Genomic DNA, 21,045 nt, shown 5'->3' with positions numbered 1-21,045 from the left:
TCAGCTATTAACGCCTGCTCCAGGCAGGCGTTAATATCTGAGAGCAAAATGTGCGTCTGAGACTCGCACTTTTTTTTTTTTGCATGCGGAGTGAATGAGTAATAGCCTCATTCCCATGCATTTGCATGTGATGAGCGCTATTGCATTCACCCCTCGTCGGAGTGCGGGTTATACAGTGCGCTCGGCTGAGCGCACTGTATTGCATCGGCCCCTGAGGAAGGGCCAGAAACAAGATCACGAAAATAAGCACAAACAGAATTAGAAGCAAGGTAAGCCTCAAATGATATTCAGAAGCTTGTGTTCGTGAGAGGCTAGCTAAACTAAAAGCAGCATTCCAGCGTAAAACTGCTGAATTGGAACTCATAAAAAAAACACCTTAAAACAGCAAGGCCCTAGGCGTGAACAGAGGCAATGGCTTCATCACTCACTACAACTATCTATGAACTTAACTGTTATCAGGTCATTCTGTCTCTTCACATTTACCTCAGTTGTCAGTGGGCTATCCTATAATTTATTTATTTATTTTGAACTTTTCTATACCGACATTCATGTGGCAAGATACCTATCATATCGGTTTACAGTGGAACACAATATTGCAACAAGCATTACATAGAACTGGGAAAACAGTGGATAATACTGGAGGTAGTGTTAGCAGCTGTTAAGAGAGACACTTTAACACTCCCTCCAAACCATATCCTGACTTATTCAGTGCCTTCTCTTTGTTCTGTAAATATTTTACCCACTTCCTCATGCTTCAGTAAATTGGTTAGTCAATAAGGTGCCACCCGACTCCTGTCATTTAAACAAAACGAGGATACCTGATGGGGCTGATAGGAATAGATCTGAGGGTATTTACCTTTTCAAAGCAGTTCTGGAGGACTGGAGTCAGGCACATAGGATTCCTCTTTACAAAAGTGGAAGGAAGAGGCTGAGAAGAATAGGCCGGTTAGTCTGACCTTTGTGGTGAGTAAATTAATAAAATCACCACTAAAGCTGAGGACAGGGCAGATTAGAGGCTGCAAGGTTTTACCAGAGCTGGGTCATGAGAACATAAGAAGTGCCATGCTGGATCAGAACAAGCATTCTGTTTCCAGTCCAGGTCACAAGTACCTGGCAGATCCCCAACAGTTAATCTATTTCTTGTCTCTCACTCCCAGGGCTAAGCGATGGCTTTCCCCAAGTCTACCTGGCTAATAACCGTTTAAGGACATTCCCTTCAGGAACCTGTCCAGTCCTCTTTTGAACCCCATCCTCCGGCAACAGATTCCATAGCTTGACTGTGCGCCGAATGACAAACTACATCCCATCATGTTTTATATCTGCTGGTTGCTAGTTTCATGGCGTGTAAAATAACTGTTCTCCATCACTCATGATTTTATAAATCTCAAACAAATTCTTCTAAAAAGCCCTAAGCTGTTTAGCTTTCTTCATAAGGAAGATTTTCCATCTCCTTTATCATTTTTGTCGCCCTTCTCTGTACCTTTTCCATGTCTGCTTTCCCTTTTTTTTTTTTTAGATGGGGCGACCAGAACTGCACACAGTACTCAAGGTGCGGTCACACCGTGGATCTATACAAAGGCATTATGATAGAGAACAAAACGGACTATTCCTTGCTAAATAACGCCTAACTTTCTATTTGCCTTTTTGACCGCTAGAGCACACTGAACAATTTCAAGGGATTGTCCACAAGGTCTTGTCAGACGAATCTGATCAAGTTTCTTTGACTGGATCAGGGGAGAGCTACAGCTGTAGTGTACTTAGATTTCAGTAAGGCCTTTGCAGACTAGCCCATGTTATTATTAAGTGTGCAACTATGTCAGCAACAAAATGTCAGCAACACAAGATGGATGGTGCAAAGTTGCGCAGAGATGAAACCTGCAACGGCTGAACAGAGTGGACATCTTTCTTCACTTTCTAATTAGCGGGTACAGCTGGACACTGAGTTGCCAAGTTCTGTGGCCTGGACAAACTTTGTATGTAATTAAGAGGCCCATTTCAGTTAACTCGGTGTTTTTCAACACGCCATCATACAATGAGCGAAGCATGAATGTGACTGCTAAGCAGCAGCTTCTAAATCCACCAATCCTACACCAATAGATGGTAGCATATCCCATCGCAATATCTACTTTTGGATCCTGTGCATTTGCAGGAGGTCTAGATAAGACTAGAAAAAGTCTTAAAAGTGGCTAAGGACAAAAAAGACTGAAGAACATTTTTGTTGCTGCTTTGTAACTTACTGGGTTCACCCTTGTACTTTTTCTGGTTCCCCCGCAAGCCAAGTTCCAGGTCCCTACCTGCCTTCCTAGAACCACCTGTAAGTGCTCTGGGATTGCCGCCTTGGGACTCTGGCTACGTGCAGCCGTGTGCCTTCGTGCCGTTACATAGAAATGACGGCAGAAGAAGACCAAACGGCCCATCCAGTCTGCCCAGCACAAGACCCAAGAACAGACTAATTATAAACGTTTGAACTGTGAAGTGGAACTAAACTGGCACGGCGTGTTCCCAGCATTTGGACCAAAAATGACCTTTATATGTTATGCTGAAAATTAAAACAATATCTGTTATAATTGTAAACTCCAAAAACCTCTAGAAAACCATAAAAAGGTGGAAAATAATTCTGATTTCTAATTAATCTGGGTTGAGTTTATCAGAGACCGAAGTAAGCACAGATTATCTGTAAGTTTACTGCCCTACAGGCCTCTGGCAGTTCCACATAGGCAGTTCAGAAATAAATTGTGCACTCTTGCTATGGCCCTAGAGCGAGCCACTGGGTCAAAAACTGGTTGAGTGGGAAGCAACAAAGGGTAGTGGTAAATGGAGCTCACTCGGAGGAGGGGGGGTGATACCAGCGGCATGCCGCAGGGATCAGTCCTTGGATCGCTTCTTTTCAACATTTTCGCAAGCGATGTTGAGAAACCACCATCAGGAAAGATTTCTCTTTTTGTGGAAGGAGTGGAAAGCATGAGGAGGGAGGTCTGAAGCTCGAGCAATGTCTAGAGCAGCAATGGCAAACGCCAGTCCTCGAGTGCCACAAACAGGCCAGGTTTTCAGGATATCCACAATGAATATGCATGAGAGAGATTTGCATGCAAGGCCTCCGTTGTATGCAAATATCGCTCAAGCATATTCATTGTGGATATCCTGAAAACCTGGCCTGTTTGTGGTACTCGAGTTTGACATCACTGGTCTAGGGTCCAGATTTAATGCTAAAAAAAGGCTCAGGGACCAGGAACTGTGTTTGTATAGCTTTCGGAGGCTGAAGTTTATTTTTTCAGGAGAGCGAGTTTTTCTAACACATCCTGACTCTGACAGTATTTTACATAAAGGGGCACTTGATGGCAGCCTGCCCCTTCTTAACAAAATTTGGAAGTCTTTATAAAAATTATTAGACAAATTCCCAAGTCTTTGTTTTGCTGAACATTGTATTTATTACCAGAACTGTTCAAAGTTCGTGAGCTGTCTACTGCATTAATTAGGACACAGATGTTCCCCAGGGGTTGGGAAAACAACTTGCAAACTGGTGCCACCGCCCCGTGCTTTCCATAGCAGCTCAGGGGCAGATTCTGCAGCACAGTTTAAGATTATGTAAAATATTTATTGCTCAATTTTTCCTTGCCACACATACAGTGAACTGATCAAGGTGGTTTACAACATAAAAATTAAAATAAGCAAAACAATGCACATTATTTAAAACAATAAAACATCTCACCATAAAAATATGTGCCAGTACTGTTATATGCAAATATGCCACAATCTGATGTAAAAATAAAAAGTCCAATTTTAGAAAAAAATCTATTTTCTTTTTAGTTCAAAACTATTTATTGAAATCAGCAACATACATTTACATATTCATATACTGGATTTAAGAAAATGCTATTACAAACATTAATACCATAAGTGGTAACAGATTGCCTGCTTCGATGAATGTTTATCCACCTCCCCCAAAGAGTCCAATAACTACGAGCTAGCTGAATGTCGTACTCTTGTACATCCAGCTAGTGTTGGAATTGCTTTAAAGAGAATTCAGAACCAGACTTCTAGCCCTGTGCAAGAGAGTGAGTAAATGTAACGTCTCCAGATATTTAGAAATATGAGCCTGGCACGACGTGAGGAGCGGGCCGCCATAGACTCCATCATAGAGTGGATTGCATTGCGCCATTGCCAGATGGAGGGCTTATCTTCTCCCAGCCATACCAGCAAAACTGAACGCTTTCCTTGAGCCTGTTGTTTTGAGGGAAGTAGCTAGCCGCATTTCAAATAAAATTATATCAGCTCGTAATGGGGTTGAGCTTGTCATTATGTTATTAATATCCGTTTCCAAAACTCTTGTGTGCAAGGGCACTCCCAAAAACAATGAGTTAAAGAACCCTTCCCCAATGAGCATTTTCCACAAGTTGTAGACGGGGTTAGACGTATTTTGAATGCTCTATGTAGGAATTGAAATTGCATTTCTCTAATGTAATTGTGAGATGAAAGGCTAGGAAGGCTTTAAAGCAGGCTGGAAGTGGGTTACCATCAATATGGAATTCGCTTTCTTTTCTCCATCGTGCCCACAGTGTGGTAACCCAGCCTGTTGTGTGCACATTTTTTTAAAGCTTTATACAATAAAGATAAAAAGTTGGTTTTGTCTCTAAACACAAAAGAAATCTTCTATTTTCTCCACCATGGATGCCTTAAGACCTGTCGAGGAAAGGGAATATATATAACGGCGAAGCTGTAAGTAGGGGAATATGTCTTGGGTGTGAAGGCCATATCTCCTTGGTAAGGTTTGGAACAACAGAATATTTCCTTCCTCTGATAAGACATGTTGAAGTTGTCTTATCAGAGGAAGGAAATACCCTTAACCTGCCAAAATAGAAAATTTCGAGATGAAGAGCTAAGTTGGAAATCAGCGTTGCCTTGTATGGGCATCAAAGAAGTGTAAGTAGTTGGAATATGTAGCCTTTTCACAAGGGACTGCCATGTCCACCGTACGTAAAACAAATCCCAAATCTAGAGAGGCTATTATCAGATTATCGCTATCTTTATCTGTGAAAGTCGTGCCTTCATATGGCCAGTCTCTATTTTCTTTTTAGAAATAAACTCGTTTTGTATGCATGCTAATTTCTTCTTTTATTCTATAGTTTATTTCCTGACTTTTTTTTTTTTATCCTTTTCTGGTCTCTGCACATCATCTCTCTCAGCCTGTCCCCTCTTTTCACCAAACTGTTTCTCCTTTCTCCCCTCATACTGAAGACTGTCCCTCCTCTTTCCTTACTCTGCCTCCCAGCCTTCCTCCCCTCCCCACTCCCTATGGCTACCTCTCCTTTCTCTTCATGAATTCAACCGGCTTCTCACACCTCTGCCCACCTCTTTCTTCCCACTCCCCTCCCACTATGTGTTGCTTGAGAGATCAGTGATCCTAGAGCTCAAGGTTCAATCCGTACTAAGAGAGAGGATTCGAGGAGGAGGAGGAGGGATTTGTGAAATCTCTGTGAGCTTTGAAGTGGTACCCAACATGCTCAGTACCAGTAAAGCAAAGAGCAAATGATGAGGCTTATCCAAAGAAAGGGTCTTCTGTTCCCCTCTCTATCAGACTCTTAGAAGTACCACGCAATGAATCCTCTCTGTTCCACAGAAAAGGGTCTCATGTTCTCGCTGCTCCCCACTGACTGGAAACATCTCACAGGTGAGGTTGCCTACTCCTCCCAGGAGCTCACCAAGAGAGTTTGCCACCTTCTCTCTAGCCATGCCTCCGGTGGATTCCCTATCTTTCAGCTCCACTCACTGCATCTTCTCACACATGAGATCCATCACAAGGCTGATCCTCCCTCTAGAGCATCTCTGTAGGCCACTGCCACTAGGACTCAAAACGCAGAGATTCACACTCTCTGGGGCATACCGCATGGCACAGGTGCTATACATATTTTGTAAATAATGGCAGGTTCTTGCTCCCGTTTCCTATCTTCTCTCCCAGCCTTTCTCCTCTTCTCTAACAGCTTGCAAAACATCTCCACTTTTTCTTACGAATTCCATTAGCACTCTGCTTTGAAATGCTCAAAAATCCTAAAATAAGGAAATTATTATGTGCATGCTTAGAGGGGATCTTCTATCCATAAGACTGCTCCTAAGTATACCTACCTTCATATATATATAAAGTAATTAGGGCCCTCCAAATCAAGAGTGCATTCAGCTTTAAAAGCAAATTGATAGAAATCCTCCAAAAACTTATCAAAGAGCTCTCTCTCCAAACCATAACCGGACTTCCCTAGACCATCAGTTCCCAAACTTGTCCTGGAGGACCCCCAGCCAATTGGGTTTTCAGGATATCCATGAGATAAATTTGCATACACTGAGTCTCCATGGTATGCAAATTTATTTCATGCACATTCATTGTGGATATCCTGAAAACCAACTGGCTGAGAGTCCTCCAGAACAGATTTGGGAACCTCTGCCCTAGACGTTTTATTTATTTAAAACACTTGTCAAAGCCTCTGTTTCCTGCCGCAGATTTTTCAAGATTCTGCAGCAAGAGCTAGCAATTTCTGTGGGAGATTTTTCAAAACTCTACAAATATTTAGTACATTTACATCATTTTGCATAATTTGCAGTTTAAATGCTTGATTTTCTTTTTTACTTTATATAAATAAAGACATTGTCTAACATTTCTGTGTCTGGTAAATTTATTGGAGAAATTACCTGATATTTTCGATTCCATAGTATAGACAAATGGACTCAGGACCACTGGGTTTATGCTCCCCTGCCAGCAGATGGCGACAGAGCAAGCTGACGTCACAGTATATATAACCCTGCAGAGAGCCCAGCCTGCCAGGACTCTCTTCAAAAGCAAATGTGGACAGACTAGCAAAAAACTTGATTAAAAATATGATTAAAAACAGCTAACCAGAACTGTACTCAACCAACCATAAACACTGAACTCATGTAAGATTCTAGGTACCTCCAGCTAGGGCAGGGGTCAAGAACCTTTTTGGCTGAGAGAGCCATAAACGCCACATATTTTAAAATGTAATTCCATGAGAGCCATACAATATGTTTAAAACTAAATACAAGTAAATGTGTGCATTTTATGTAAGATCACACTTTTAAATTACAATAAGTCTCTGAAAATATTACACCAGGCCTTAAGACACCAATACATCTCCTATTAGGAAAACGGACCAAGTCAGGCTGCTATAGAGTCCTACACAGAAACTACACGCCAGCAGAAAACCTCACCTGAATCACGTGCTGTCCCTCACCTAACATAGAATAAAGAGACCAAAACGCATAACAAGAAGCATGCAGACAAAAACTGAATTGGAAACTGCAACAAGCCAGAGTCTCTGTATGCAGTGCAACAAAGGAAAAAAGAAACATCACACATCCTTATAAAACAAATCAAGAAATATAAAATCATCAGCAGTAAAACTGTACTAACAAAAAGAACATATTTCGAAACAGCTGATGAGTGGAATATCCAATAATTAAAAACTCATATAAAACATTTCCAGATACCAACAAAATATTTCAAAATAGCAGACACAAAGATCCAGTAATGAAAAATAATAAGGATACAAAACTTTTTTTGCTCTGCATACCTGGGAACGTTTGATATCCAGGTGTCCTGAGATTGTTCTGAATTAGCAGGAGGTGGGGTGGTTTGCTTGGAACTTTCTCCTCTCTCAGTCACATACCAGCGCTCTCTCTCACACTGGCTCTCAATGACACACCTATACACACATGCTCTCAGTCACTCACATATACAAATGTTTTTTCTCTCTCACTTATATAGGCTCTTAATTACACATTTACACACATGCTGTCTATCTTTTCACGCTTACACACACACAGGCTTTCAATCATATAAATACATGCTGTCTTTTTCTCTCACTCACAGACTCTCATTCACATGCTTACAAACATGTCCTCTCTTTCTCTCATTTACACACAGGCTCTCAATCACATACTCACATGCTCCCTCACCTAAATCAGCTCTCAATCACACAGACACACATGGTCTCTCTCTCTCATTTAAACACAGGCTCTCAATCACATACTCACATGCTCCCTCACCTAAATCAGCTCTCAATCACACAGACACACATGGTCTCTCTCTCTCATTTAAACACAGGCTCTCAATCACATACTCACATGCTCCATCACCTAAACCAGCTGTCAATCAGACACAGACACACATGATCTCTCTCTTACTTATACACACAGGCTCTTAATCATACATACACATGATCTCTCTCACACACAAAGGATCTCAATCATACACACATACTCTTTCAAACAAACAGGTTTTCAATTACAAACTTACACATACAGGTTCCCAATGGTAAACTTACATTCATGCTCTCTCTCTCACAGGCAGGCTCTCAATCACAGACATATTCTCTTTCACATATACAGGCTCTCAATCATTCACATACATGCAATCTCTCACACACACACACAGGATCTCAAACACACATGCTTGCTCGCTCATTCACTCTCTCTCTCCCCCTCCCCCACCCCCACCCCGGGAACTCGCGGCAGCAGCAGCCTCCTCCCAACGCTAACCTCCTTCATTTTCAGCCCTCGCGGAGGCGAAGGTGGAGTCCCATCGGCCGCGGTTGAAGATCTTCATTTTCCTCCGAGCCACGCTGCAGTCTTCTTCCCGTCGGACACTAGCGTGGCCTCTTCTTCCCGCGCAGGCACCCGATGCTCTCCACTTCCTCTTCCGGGCCGCGGGAAGAAGAGAGCACCGGTGTGCTCTCTTCTTCCCGCGGCCCGGAAGAGGAAGTGGAGAGCATCGGGTGCCTGCGCGGGAAGACCCGCGCAGGCACCCGATGACTCCAGCGCTGGCACCCGGCTGACACCCGATGACTCCCGGCGCAGGCACCCGGATGACTCCAGTCGACGTGCTCTCTTCTCCTCCCCCCCCCCCCCCCCCCGCGGCCCGGAAGAGGAAGTGGTGAGCATCGGGTGCCTGCGCGGAAGAAGAGACCACGCTAGTGTGGTCTCTTCTTCCCGCGCAGGCACCCGATGCTCTCCACTTCCTCTTCCGGGCCGCGGGGGGGGGGGGGGGGGGGGGGGGAGGAGAAGAGAGCACGCCGGTGCCGCTGACTCCAGCTGTCCTGCCGCGTTCCGCCCGGGCTGACAGCATTTTAAGCCCGGGCGGCGGAGGACCGGGGAGCAGCTGGGTCAGCGGGGAACCGCGAAGTATGGCGACACTTGTCTGCGAGCCAGATGCAGCCCTCAAAAGAGCCATATCTGGCTCGCGAGCCATGGGTTCCCGACCCCTGAGCTAGGGACTGGATGAACACTTACCAGTAATCCCTTGGGACCCAGAGCCCCACAGGACTATTGACACACTCATGCAGCAGCTTGGGGTACGAAATTACTTACCTGATAATTTCTCCATTTCCTAGTGTGTAGACAGATGGACTCAGGACCAATGGGATGTACCCAAGCTACTCCCCAATAGAGTGGGAGGCTGCCCGCGGTCCAGTCAACACCACACATGCAAAGGCTGCGTCCTCCCTGGTCTGCAGATCCAGACGATAAAACCTGGAAAAAGTGTGTAAGGAGGACCACGTTGAGGCTTGGCCAATATTGACCGGAGACAACAGACTAACCTCCACCCATGACGCTGCCCAAGCCCTAATGGAATGAGCCCTAACCTGAGTAAGCAACGGCTTTCCAGAGTCCATATTCGTGGTTGTGACTACCTCCTTAATCCAATGAGCTATGGAAGCCCGTGAAGCCGGAGTGCCCTGCTTACTCCCGCCACGGAAAACAAACAGGTGATCCATCTTTCGAAAAGACTCAGAGACCACCAGATGCAACACGACAAGTCGCTTGACATCCAAGAAGCGGAAGAGGCGAAACTCCTCTCCATCCCTGACCTTATCCAGGGATGGCAAAGAAATGGACTGATTGAAATGAAAGTCTGAAACTACCTTGGGCAAGAAGGATAGAACAGTACGCAGCTATAATGCTCCTGGAGTCACCCGAAGACAAGACTTGCAGCTCAGAAATTCGATGCACAGAACATATAGCCACCAGGAATACAGTCTTCAAGGTCAACAACTGTTAAGGAAAGGCTACACAGTGGTCACAAAGTAGGGCCCATCCAAAAATCAAACACCAAATTAAGACTCCACAATGGAATCGGCAACCTCAAGAGAGGCCTAAGATGCTTCATGCCCTTCAAAAAACAGGTAACATCAGAATAAGATGGCAATGAAACACCATTTACCAGGCCTCTAAAACAGGCAAGAGCCGCAACCTGCACCTTCAAGGAATTAAGGGCCAATCCTTTATTCAATCCATCCTGCAAAAAATCGCCTAGTACTTCCACCGGCCCTGGCTGCAAGTGACGGGAGCTGGTGTGTGAGGGGATACAGGTGGGAGGGCAGATTGTGCTGTCCACTGCCACCAGTGTATTACCCATGCACTGTATGGATTTGGCAAATGCTTGCGAGGTTCAAGACATTCTGGGATCAATTTTCAAACAATGCTCAGTGCCTAACTTAGGTGGCTTTTCAGCTGAAAAATCGGATAACTTCAGGCACCTAAGTTAAGCACCTAGGGCTGAAAATCAGTGCTGCTCAGTCCCTAACTCCCCCAATCCTTAAATCATCCCTACTGCTGACCACTTTTTAGGTATTTAAATCCTATGACGAAGCGTCTCTCTCTGGATTCAGAAAATCCCCAATTGATAGATATCTAGACATAAACCATCATAGACTGTCCGATGCCTGACCTCCCACAGAGAACTCCATGCACGTCTCAGGAAGCGCAGCTCGTGAGGCTTCCTGTTCCCCAGGTTAAACTAGAAGAGACTTGGAAGCAAGCCAGGCCCTGTGCGGGAGATTCCACAGATAATCTTTCCTTGTAGCACAGTTCCTTATCTGGCCTTTAGGAAACACATTAACGCATGGGGGTTTTTCCTTTTTGCTTTTTACATTTGCATATGTAGGTTGGAATGACTACTACCTCTTTTATATTGCCTAGATATTTTTATAGCTGCATAACTCTAAGGCATATCAGCAATTGTTTATGATTTGATTATATTAGGCACGTTTATAATAGCTCACTGGTATTCATGTGCTTAAAATATTTACATTCTTCCTAAAATGGCACATGCTAAGCGCATTTGTAAGTACATAAAATACAGTAAAGAAGAAAATGACAGTAAACTATATTAAAAAGATAAAAATTAAAGAGCAACATTATTCCATTGTGACAGAAAAGGCTTCCTGAATAAGAATGGCTTTTAGTTCTTTTCCAAGAACCTTTATATCAGCAACCAACTTAAACCCATCAGGAAGAGAGTTCCAGAGCTTAGGACGATTATGGAAATGGCACGATTATGGATGTCTTGTAAATGAGCCTCCTTTACACTTGGTAAATATTAAAAAGGTGCTGTGAGGCCGAACGTAAACTCCAATTTGGAACATTTTTGAAATAAATTAGCTAGGTAATTTGGGCCTTTACATATTTATGTTTTGGGGATGGTTATATATTTATGTCTTGGCATTTTATGTTCTAGTATTGGTATACGTTGTGGTCTGCGTGGTTAGTACAATATGTTTGTCTTTCACGGGCTGTAATTCTGTTCCACCATGGGTCTTCGGAGGAAGGCGGTGTGTAAATTAGAATAATAAATAGGTGCACTCGAGAACAGTCTTATGGTTATAAGAGCCCCCTTTTAAACAGGCACACAGGCATTTCTTGATTTTAGGACACATGTAAGTACAGATCTCAATTTGATTTAACTGCCACCGTGCTCTGACTGGTGCTCCATGTGGATGCCACAGCCGGCTGGCGATCATGTGCACAGGGAGTTAGGCAGGAATGAACCGTCTGTTTCCCGGGCAGAGAACACCCGCTGCCCAGCTTCACGGCTCACAACACACTTTAAGATGCAAGAGGCCTTTATTTCATAGGGGCTCACTTAAGCCTTCTCAGAGCCCTCTCTCAGCAGGTGAGCTGTGGCAGAATAAAGCAATGCAGCCGTAGACATAAATCAGACCAAGCCTTTTTCCACCGCTCACATCTGGGCAGATGTGCAGCCCACGCTTCGGGAAGAAAACAGGCTTCTCATTTCGGAGGGCTGCCGGAATTCCACAGGGAGCGATTCCAGTCTTGCTTTCAAATATTCTGTGTCGACGAGCATGAATTCATCTTCCAAGTATGGTTTTCATCATTGTTGGTAGCAACAAAATAAACCAAAATGTGAAAAATGAACTTACTCTGAACAAACTGCAGCTCTACGGTACAATGCTGTGGCTCGAATTAAACCCCCCCCCCCGAGAATTCAAGTTTAACCCCTAGAAGACCTCTGCTTAAATTATTTCATTAAATAGTGCAACACCACGATTATTAAAACAAAAAAAAACAAAACACACAACCCAAAACCTGCAGCTCGTGTTTCACGGCGGCCAGGCGTGCACCTACATCGTACCCTTGAAATCACGCAGCAGTAAAGCCCCAACGCAACAGGAGGCTTCGCTTCTTCAGACTGACCCCCACTGGCGGAGGAACGGAAGGACAAAAAAGTGGGATTCGTTTAAATCCTTCCCTTCCCCCGCGGTAAATCTCCGACTGCATCTCATCACTCGTGAGGGTCTGGCAGGCCGAAAGACTTTGGTAAAATGTGACGATTTAAATATAGCAATTGATTGGGATAGACTCAGAGCAATCTGCAAAGGGGGGGGAGGGAGGTAACAAGTAGATGAAGGAAGGAGTGGGAGCGTGGGGGCTTGAGCGACTTACAAGGGGCCACAGAGAGGGGAAACGCAAGCCACGGGTGGAGAGCGGAGGAGCAGCTGCGACAGGCAGGGATGCAGGTCTGACAGCGCAGGGGGTAACCTGCAGGAACAGGCAGCGGGGCTGGCACCCCCCTGACCGCGGCGGTGCGAGACGTGTTCAGGCCTCCCAGGAGGCAGAGGTAACCCACGCAGCGCGGCCACGGTTAAAAGCAAACACCGACGAGCGCGGGACGGCCGCAGGCTCACAGACCCTGGGGAGGGCGCGCACGGCTACGCAGCGTACACAAAATGACTTCATTTTTCTCACTGATTTTCTCCCAGGTTTCTTTGATATAAGAAACACTGATGAATTCCTGAGGTAAAAAAAAAAAATAAATAAAATAAATAAAAACTGAAAACGAAGAGCCCGGCAGACCTTGGACATGTTTGGGATTTACCCAAGGGAAGTCTTGCCTCACCGGTTTGCCGCATTTTTTTGCGGGCGTAAATAAACGTGGATAAAGGTGAGCCAGCTGATATAGTGTATCTGGATTTCCAGAAAGCATTTGACGACGTACCTTCTAGTGGTTACAGCAGCGGGCCAGACCCAGGGAACCCAGGGTTCAAATCCCGCTGTCGCTCCTTGTGACCTTGGGCACGTCACTTTACCCTCCGTTGCCTCGGGTACAAAATTAGATTGCGAGCCCTGAGGGGACAGAAAAATACCAACAGTCCCTGAATGTAATCTGCTTTGATGTACACTCTGAAGGGCCAAAAAAAAAAGCAGAATATAAAAATCTAAATAAAATACCTCCCGAGAGACTTCTTAGGAAATTAAAAAGTCATGGGATAGTCCTACTGTGGATTGGGAACTGGTTAAAAGATAGAAAACAGAGAGTAGGGCTAAATGGTAAATTTTCCCAGTGAAAAAATAGAGAAACACAGAAACGACAGCATAAAAGGACCAACGGGTCAACCAGTCTGCCCAGCAAGCTTATGGTAGTATCTGCCGGGCCATACAAGTCATCCTTATACTTATCAGTTTCCCAGACCATCAAAGTCAGGGCCCATGTTGGTTTCCGTTTGAGTCCTATTCCCCGTTACCTCCTGCTGATGAAGCAGAGAGCAAGGTTGGAATTGCATAGAAAGTATCAGGCTTATTGGTTAAGGGTAGTAACAGCCGCATCAGCAAGTTACCCCTATGCTTAATTGTTTTCCCAGACAACACAAAATTCAATGTCCTTGTTTGCTGTCTGAATCTAATTCCCCTTTTCCCCCTGCCATTGAAGCAGTGAGCAATGATGGAGTTGCATCAACAGAATAAAGGCTTATTGGTTAAGGGTAGTAACTGCCACACCAGCAAGTTACCCCCAGGCACTCTTTTCTTCAATTCCATCCTCCAACCTTTAGGGATCCACAGGGTTTATCCCGTGCCCCAGGGATCTGATCTGCGATCACTGATTTTTAACGTATTTATAAATTTATAGTTAGTGTTGCTGGGTTTAAAAAAGGTTTGGATAAGTTCTTGGAGGAGAAGTCCATTAATGGCTACTAATCAATTATACTTGGGGAATAGCCACTGCTATTAATTGCATCAGTAGCATGGGATCTTCTTAGTGTTTGGGTAATTGCCAGGTTCTTGTGGCCTGGATTGGCCACTGTTGGAAACAGGATGCTGGGCTTGATGGACCCTTGGCCTGACCCATTTTGGCAATTTCTTATGTTCTTAGGCACAGGCAACGTAGACAACTGCCTGGGGCACCAGATTTTGAAGGCATCAAACATGCAGACCAAAAGAGGACCTTGCTGCTGCTTTCCTTAGGGTCATGGGCTGGCGCTACTGTGGCACTCTGCCCATGGGCGACAAAATCTTCAACGCAGCCCTGCGCAGACCCCAGGTGAGCTCTGGCTGTCCTCTTCACTTCCTTGTACCCAGCCCCTCTGCTTATCCCGTGCTCTCCTGAATGGCCCCACCAGCCTGAGAAGAAACGTTTTCCAATCCTACTCCCGAGTCTCCCCCCCCCCCCCCCCCCCCCGTCACCTCTTGTTTTAGAGATCAAACGGCTCAGTACAACTGCTCACACCGAAGCGCTCAGTGCGTGGCAAGGCTTTCACGTGGAAATTTCACCACTCAAGCTTCGCAGAGGACAGAAAGGTAAGCCCAGTGTGAACCTAACCTTATGCTGGAAACTGTGGCTGCGTCTTGGCTTTATGCATCGGCCTCTGTAGAGCGAACATTTCCACACAAGGCGGTGGAAACTACAAGGGGAGAATATTTGACGCTATTTCACAGTCTTTACTAAACTGCACAGACATTTGTTTCACATGGGACTGAAAAGTCATTTTCAGAGCTGTGTGTATACCATGCGTAACTGCAGTACACGTGCGTGCGTGTGTGTGTGCGCACATGCATGTGTTGGGAAAGCGTAAGAAGAAAGGAGGGTAGTCTGTGTGTGTGTCTGTGTGTGTCTGTGTGTGTCTGTGTGTGTCTGTGTGTGCATGAAGCTAGAAATTATGTAATGGAGAAGGCTGAACTGCCCAAGATTTAACAGAGTCAGCATTTGTGGTAAATGAATCCCCAAAACCCAGACGTTAACAGCCTGACTATAAGAAGTTATGAAATCTGTCTATAAAAAAGCAGGTACCAAGATGGTCCAGTCAGTAACACAGGAACCGCACGACTCCCATGCTCAATGTATCTTATGCAATGCACATAAAAAGTGACACATCCACGAAGCCGACGTGCGACGCATTCTCCCCTAGACACAAAGCGTGGAAAACCTTTTTGTGCAGCTAGCCCCTCGATGTGCTGTGCGACCTAATCGGGACCGGTGCTAGCTTTTTTGCTGCCCTGTGTGAACAATTATCGTGCCTGCCCCCCCCCCCCACACACACACTTCATTCATTCTCTGTCTCAGGCCTGCCAAATAAAGCCCAACTCCTTCCAGCGCTGTCACCCTCTACTCTCCGGGTCTTCACCACCTCCCCCAGAACCCATTGCTGGTGCAAGAGAATTAGGTGCCCCAGGCAAATCTTATACCCTTGCACCCCCACCTCCTGCTCTCTCCACTGTTAAAAATGATGCATTTATAATACATTTTGCAAGAAAAAGAATATTCAAAGGACAGTCTTCTGAGGTAAAAAAATAAAATAAAATAAAATATATATCTATAGATATATATATATCTATAGCATACGTATTTGCATGCACTTCTTTGATGCCAACCAGAAAATCCTACAAAAAAACCCCCAAACAAACCTGCTTGGAACCATATGGCATTAGGGCTACTATAATGAGCATTAGGTGTGGGTTTGACCCTCAGAGAGCCATGAGTAAATTACAATTACAATATAATAGCCTCCCACATCAAAACAGCACTAGCTGCCAGCACTTAAAAAAGTAACAACCCTACACTAGGCCCTAAAACACCAATACACTTCCTATTAAAAAAGTAACAACCCTACACTAGGCCCTAAAACACCAATATACCTCCTATTAAAAAAGTAACAACCCTACACCAGGCCCTAAAACACCAATACACCTCCTATTAGGAAAATAGAAGAAACCAAGCTATAGATTCCTACACGCTAGCAGAATACAGGCAGATCCTCACCAAATACAGGAAAAAGAAACCATAAAATGTAAACAGAAACAAAAACTGAATAGGAAAACCGCGAGTCAGAATCTACGCAATGCAACAATGGAAAAACAGAAATCACCAATCCTCGGCAATTAAACATTAAAATCAAGAAATATAACAAATACATTAATCATAATAGGATAAACATACTAATAAAAATATTTCAAAACAGCTGGTGAATGGAAGATCCAATAATTAAAAACTCAATTTGTTTTACATTTCTCAAACACTAATAAAATATGTCAAAACAGCAGACACATCAAAAACATTAAAAAATTAAAATTAATAAGGATAAAATAATTCTCACTCTCCATACCTGGAAACCTTTGATTTCCAGTCACCCTGAGATTGTCGTGGATTAGTGAGAGAGAGATGCATAAACTTTCTCCGCTCTCTTTCATAGATACATTTCTATACATACACATACATACATATGCTCTCTCCCTCATACACGCCCAAGTTCCCTTTTACATACACATGCTCACATGCTTCCCCTCTCTCACACACGCTTCTTCCTACATATACAAGTTCACACACGTTCCCTTACATACACACACACAAGATCCCTCTCTCACATATACATGCTCAGACACACATGCTCACAAATGCACACATGCTCAGACACGAAGAAAACACCCTGTGCTTCAATACCTCAATCTTTCCTGATATAAACTGAAGAATTTACTGCTCAAAAAGAACTTAAAACTATTTAGACCTCTTATTCCATCATCCCTAGAGCTTGCATCTGCCTCAGTGCTCTCTCTCTCTCACACATACACACATGTTCCCTCTTTCATACACATGCCTCGTCTCACATGCACATGCTCAGACACCCACACCCCCTCTACTCGGACACACACACACACAAGTTTCTTCCTGCTCATACATACACTGTAGAACCAAGGCCTCTCCCAGCAGCTCTGGCCCTCCACTTCTTCAGCGGGGCAGGTTGAGAGCTGCCTGGTGGCTTACATAAGAATATAAGTTATGCCATACTTATCCATCAAGCCCAGTATCCTGTGTACAACAGTGGCCAAGCCAGGCCATCAGAACCTGGCAAGTACCCAAACATTAAATAGATCCCAAGCTAGTATTGCTTATTAATAACAGTCATAGCAGTTTATGGATTTTTCCTCTAGGAACTTATCCAAACCTTTTTTAAGCCCAGTTACACTAACTACATCCTCTGGCAATGAATTCCAGAGCTTAAATACCAGTACGCGCTGAGTGAAAAAGAACTTTCTTTGATTTGTTTTAAATGAGCTACTTGCTAACTTCATGGAGTGCCCCCTGGTCCTTCTATTAAATAACCGATTTACATTAACTTATTCAAGTCCTTTCATGATTTTAGTCGTCTTCTCCAAGCTGAACAGCCTTAACTTCTTTAGCCTTTCCAGGCCCCTTATTTTGGTTGCCCTTCTCTGCACTTTCTCCCGTGCAGCTATAGCCTTTTTGAGATGCAGTGACCAGAACTGCACTCAGTATTCAAAGTGCGGTCTCACCATGGAGCGATACAGAGGTTTTTTTTCCTTCTGGCCATGTAGCAAGTGGTCCTGCAGCTCATCCTGACCTTGCGGCTCTGCAACTCTTTCCCCACATGACAGGTTGGGAACCGCCGTGCCGCCCTAGGGCTCCTGTTCATCGTGCAACGCTATGGCTCCTTCTCTGCTTTGCCACGCGGCCCTGCAAATCTCTCATCTTTGCCGCGAGGCCCTAGGGTTCTTCATTGGGCGGCAAAGAGGAGCTGCAGCACTGCGTGGCCTTCCGCCGCCGCTGCATCTTCGCTGCGTGGCAGGTTAGGAGCCACCAGGGGGCCCTGCGAGTTCCTCCTCTTTGCCACTGCAGCCTATGGCTCCTTCTTTCCTTTGCAGGGCGGTGGCGCCAGCTGCCGACTCAACTTGGTTGGGGCCCTGAGACTGCCGCCCCGTGCGAGTGCACAGCTTGCACAGTGGGTTGCGCCGGCCCCTGATCTACTGAAACATTCTGAGGGGGGCAATACTACTAACCAAGGGTTAGCAGCCAGTTTCCGTGGAAGTTTGCAAGGGGTGCAAATGAGCTCTACCAGAAATGTTGTTATGATGCTGGATGAAAAAAAAAGTTAACCATGTCACTGAGGTGCAAAAGCTGGTACACCCAGGCATCATCAGAGCAGCTCACTAACTTAAGAATTTTAGTAAACTTTCACATACAGCGGACTGCAAGTGAAAGTTTACTACGTCTGAGGGTGTGATTTTGCTAGTTTTTTTTTTCACAAAAGGGACCAATGCATTAAAATATTCGTAAAAAATGCTAAAATGTCTGCATTTTTGTGCTTTTTTTGATTGTGTTGTGCTTTTTGTATATTGGCCCCACCTCTGCGAAAAAAAACAACTTAGCAGCTTAGTACATAAGTCTCTTGGTCTCCTAGGGTCCTATTCATGGAATATTTGCTAGATACATAACAGGAGGAAGTAGCAAGCAAACATCCAAGCTCATTTGTGTGTTGAAACTGTGCACTCAAATTCAGCACACAGGTAAAAAAAAAAATAAAAAAATTTACTTCGACTGCAGCAAGCTAATGCTCTGCTACCGCATCAGGGGTTAAAAAAAAAAAAGTACACAGAATGGAAAATGTATGGTCAGCACAGACTGAATGCACACGTTAAACCTCGATGGTGCTCGCTCATCTAGGCGGTGCAATAACTTGTGTGTTGAAAGTGTGTGGATCCTTGGGACTAGGAGTCGGTGTTAGGTGAAAAGTGACCGAACTGTGGAGCAGCCAGGATCAGAGACAGGAAAGTCAGCAGGGCAGAGTGGGTGCTGAGTACTTCCCGGGATCCCAGGGCAGACCTGAGGCAAGAACACAGGGAATTGGGAGCTAAGCAAGGGGGCAAGTGAGGGTCTCAATTGCTTCTCTCTTAGGAATACATTCATCTCAACCTTCAGGTCCTCCCTTGCAGCGTATCTGAGCAAGCCCTCAGCTTAAGCGGGCCAGGAGCTTAGGGAAAAAGGTATTTTGATGGGGAGAGACCTCGTTTGCCCTGCCTTTGCATTGGTAAATGAGCATCTATCTGCTTCCTCTGGGTTAAAGTCCTGGCTGACCTACAGAACTGGTGCCGCTGAGATGTCTTGGGTTGCATCTGACACAAGTGCTAGAGATTTTACTCCACTTCTTGACCAGGAATAAAATCTCCAATGCTAGATTATGAGTTAAACCAGGGCACGTCTCTGCAGTGGGAGGCAATAGCTAATACCTTAATCTGCATGGAATATCCACGTGAGGGTGTTAACTTAAAACGCACAAACTTCCTTGCTGTATCAGCAGTAAAGTTTGCACTCAAAAAATGGGCGCAGAGCTAGGGGTTAAACTATGCATTCCGCCAAGCGCGCGTTCTTGCCAGCCTGGCCATGCTGAAAACCTCCTGCTCCTTACTCAAGTGTCATCTGGTTTGGTAAGGGTGGAAATCTGTGCGTGTGTGTTTGCAGACTCCAATCCCATGCAGGGAGGAGTGGGTCTGGCAGACGCTGGGAAAGACAATTGCTGGCATTCTTCCAGATGACTCCACTTCCACATTTCTAGCCTTGGGTCACTTCCACCCGTTGTCTGGGGGAGGAAGCAGGAGAGTTTGCTTTTGATTCTGAATGAGCGCTTTCAGGACCGATTTAGCAAAAAAAAGGTAAACTTTGCTTCCCTTGGAATGTGAGCACTGACCCAAGCTGAAGCTCGGCTATCCGCTGGCATTCCGCCTCTCTTCCAGAAATGCCAAGTATGTGGGGCGAAAGCGAGAAGCCAGCAGGGCTAGAAATCGCTCTCCGGGCGCCAACAGCCGCTCGACTTCTAGCTGCCGAGCTGCTTTCCAAGTGTCAGAAACGCCCGGCTCTAAAGAATGCCTGGAGCTACCGCGCTGTGCATCCGAGCCGGGAGGAGCACAAATGCCACCAGCGTCCCATCTCCTCGCCCAAAATCAAAACTTTTAAACAACAAAAAAATAAAGTGTGAAAGAAGACCCGGGAAGGGAGGAAGCTTACCCCGGGTGGTCGCTGCTCTCCTCCTCCTCCTGCTGCCCCGCTGCCGTCCTCATCGTCCTGGGCAGTGAGCGGCGCCCGCCGGTCCTTCAGAGCGCTGCGCCCCCTGCCTGCGCCGCTGCATCCCCGGCTGGGCTCGCGCCCGGGAGCTTCCTCTGCCGCGCGAGCCCGAGGTGCTGGGGGGGGGGCGGGGGGCTGCCGCGGCCTCGCGCCACTTCCTGTCTTCCTGCGAGCAGAGAAGCCTTCCAGGAAGAGGCAGGTCTTGTGCGCTCGAGCCGGGCTTCGCTTTTTTTTTGGGGAGGGGGTGTAATACGATTTGGTAAAAGAGCGCTCTCAGGGCAAACATGAGGCTGTCCTGTCACTTTTGGAACTTGGGAAACTTGGTTTTCCAAGCAAAAAGCTGTGTCAGCAGGGCTAAAGCAAGCTGCTGTGCAAGGGAGTAGCTGGTTTGTGTCTGACCTGGCAGGAGCAGGGCTGCATGGCCAGCAGTCCTCTCCTGAAACGGGAAGCTCGCAGGCTCGCTTGTCTGCACGTGCATTTGTTTACAAAGCCCTATAAAAGTTCGGGGCTCTCCAGTGCGAGCCCCGGAGCCTCACCTGTGCACTGAGGAGTGGCGCAGGATCTTTCCCGTTGAAGCTGTGTGCGCCTGTTTTTCGGTGGCACCGGGGTTCCCCCAC

At 45.6% G+C, this 21,045-nt stretch overlaps 1 protein-coding gene across 3 annotated transcripts in view; it reads right to left on the bottom strand.

Annotated features, from left to right (window-relative positions):
* The window catches only part of RIN3 (Ras and Rab interactor 3), a 133,066-nt gene extending 112,468 nt beyond the window's left edge, over positions 1-20,598 (bottom strand). For 2 of the 3 annotated variants that reach the window (XM_029597825.1, XM_029597827.1), the window contains exon 1: positions 20,372-20,512. In XM_029597825.1, coding sequence (XP_029453685.1) covers positions 20,372-20,424 — 53 coding nt within the window. In that variant the 5' untranslated portion in view covers positions 20,425-20,512. Of the gene's footprint in view, positions 1-20,371 lie in introns of all 3 variants that reach the window. The other variant, XM_029597826.1, reaches the window with a different exon arrangement.
* Positions 20,599-21,045: the final 447 nt, after the last annotated feature.

The sequence above is a fragment of the Rhinatrema bivittatum genome, chromosome 4, assembly GCF_901001135.1.
Source record: "Rhinatrema bivittatum chromosome 4, aRhiBiv1.1, whole genome shotgun sequence".
NCBI classification, from domain to species: domain Eukaryota; kingdom Metazoa; phylum Chordata; class Amphibia; order Gymnophiona; family Rhinatrematidae; genus Rhinatrema; species Rhinatrema bivittatum.
This window is presented reverse-complemented; position numbering and strand designations above follow the sequence as displayed.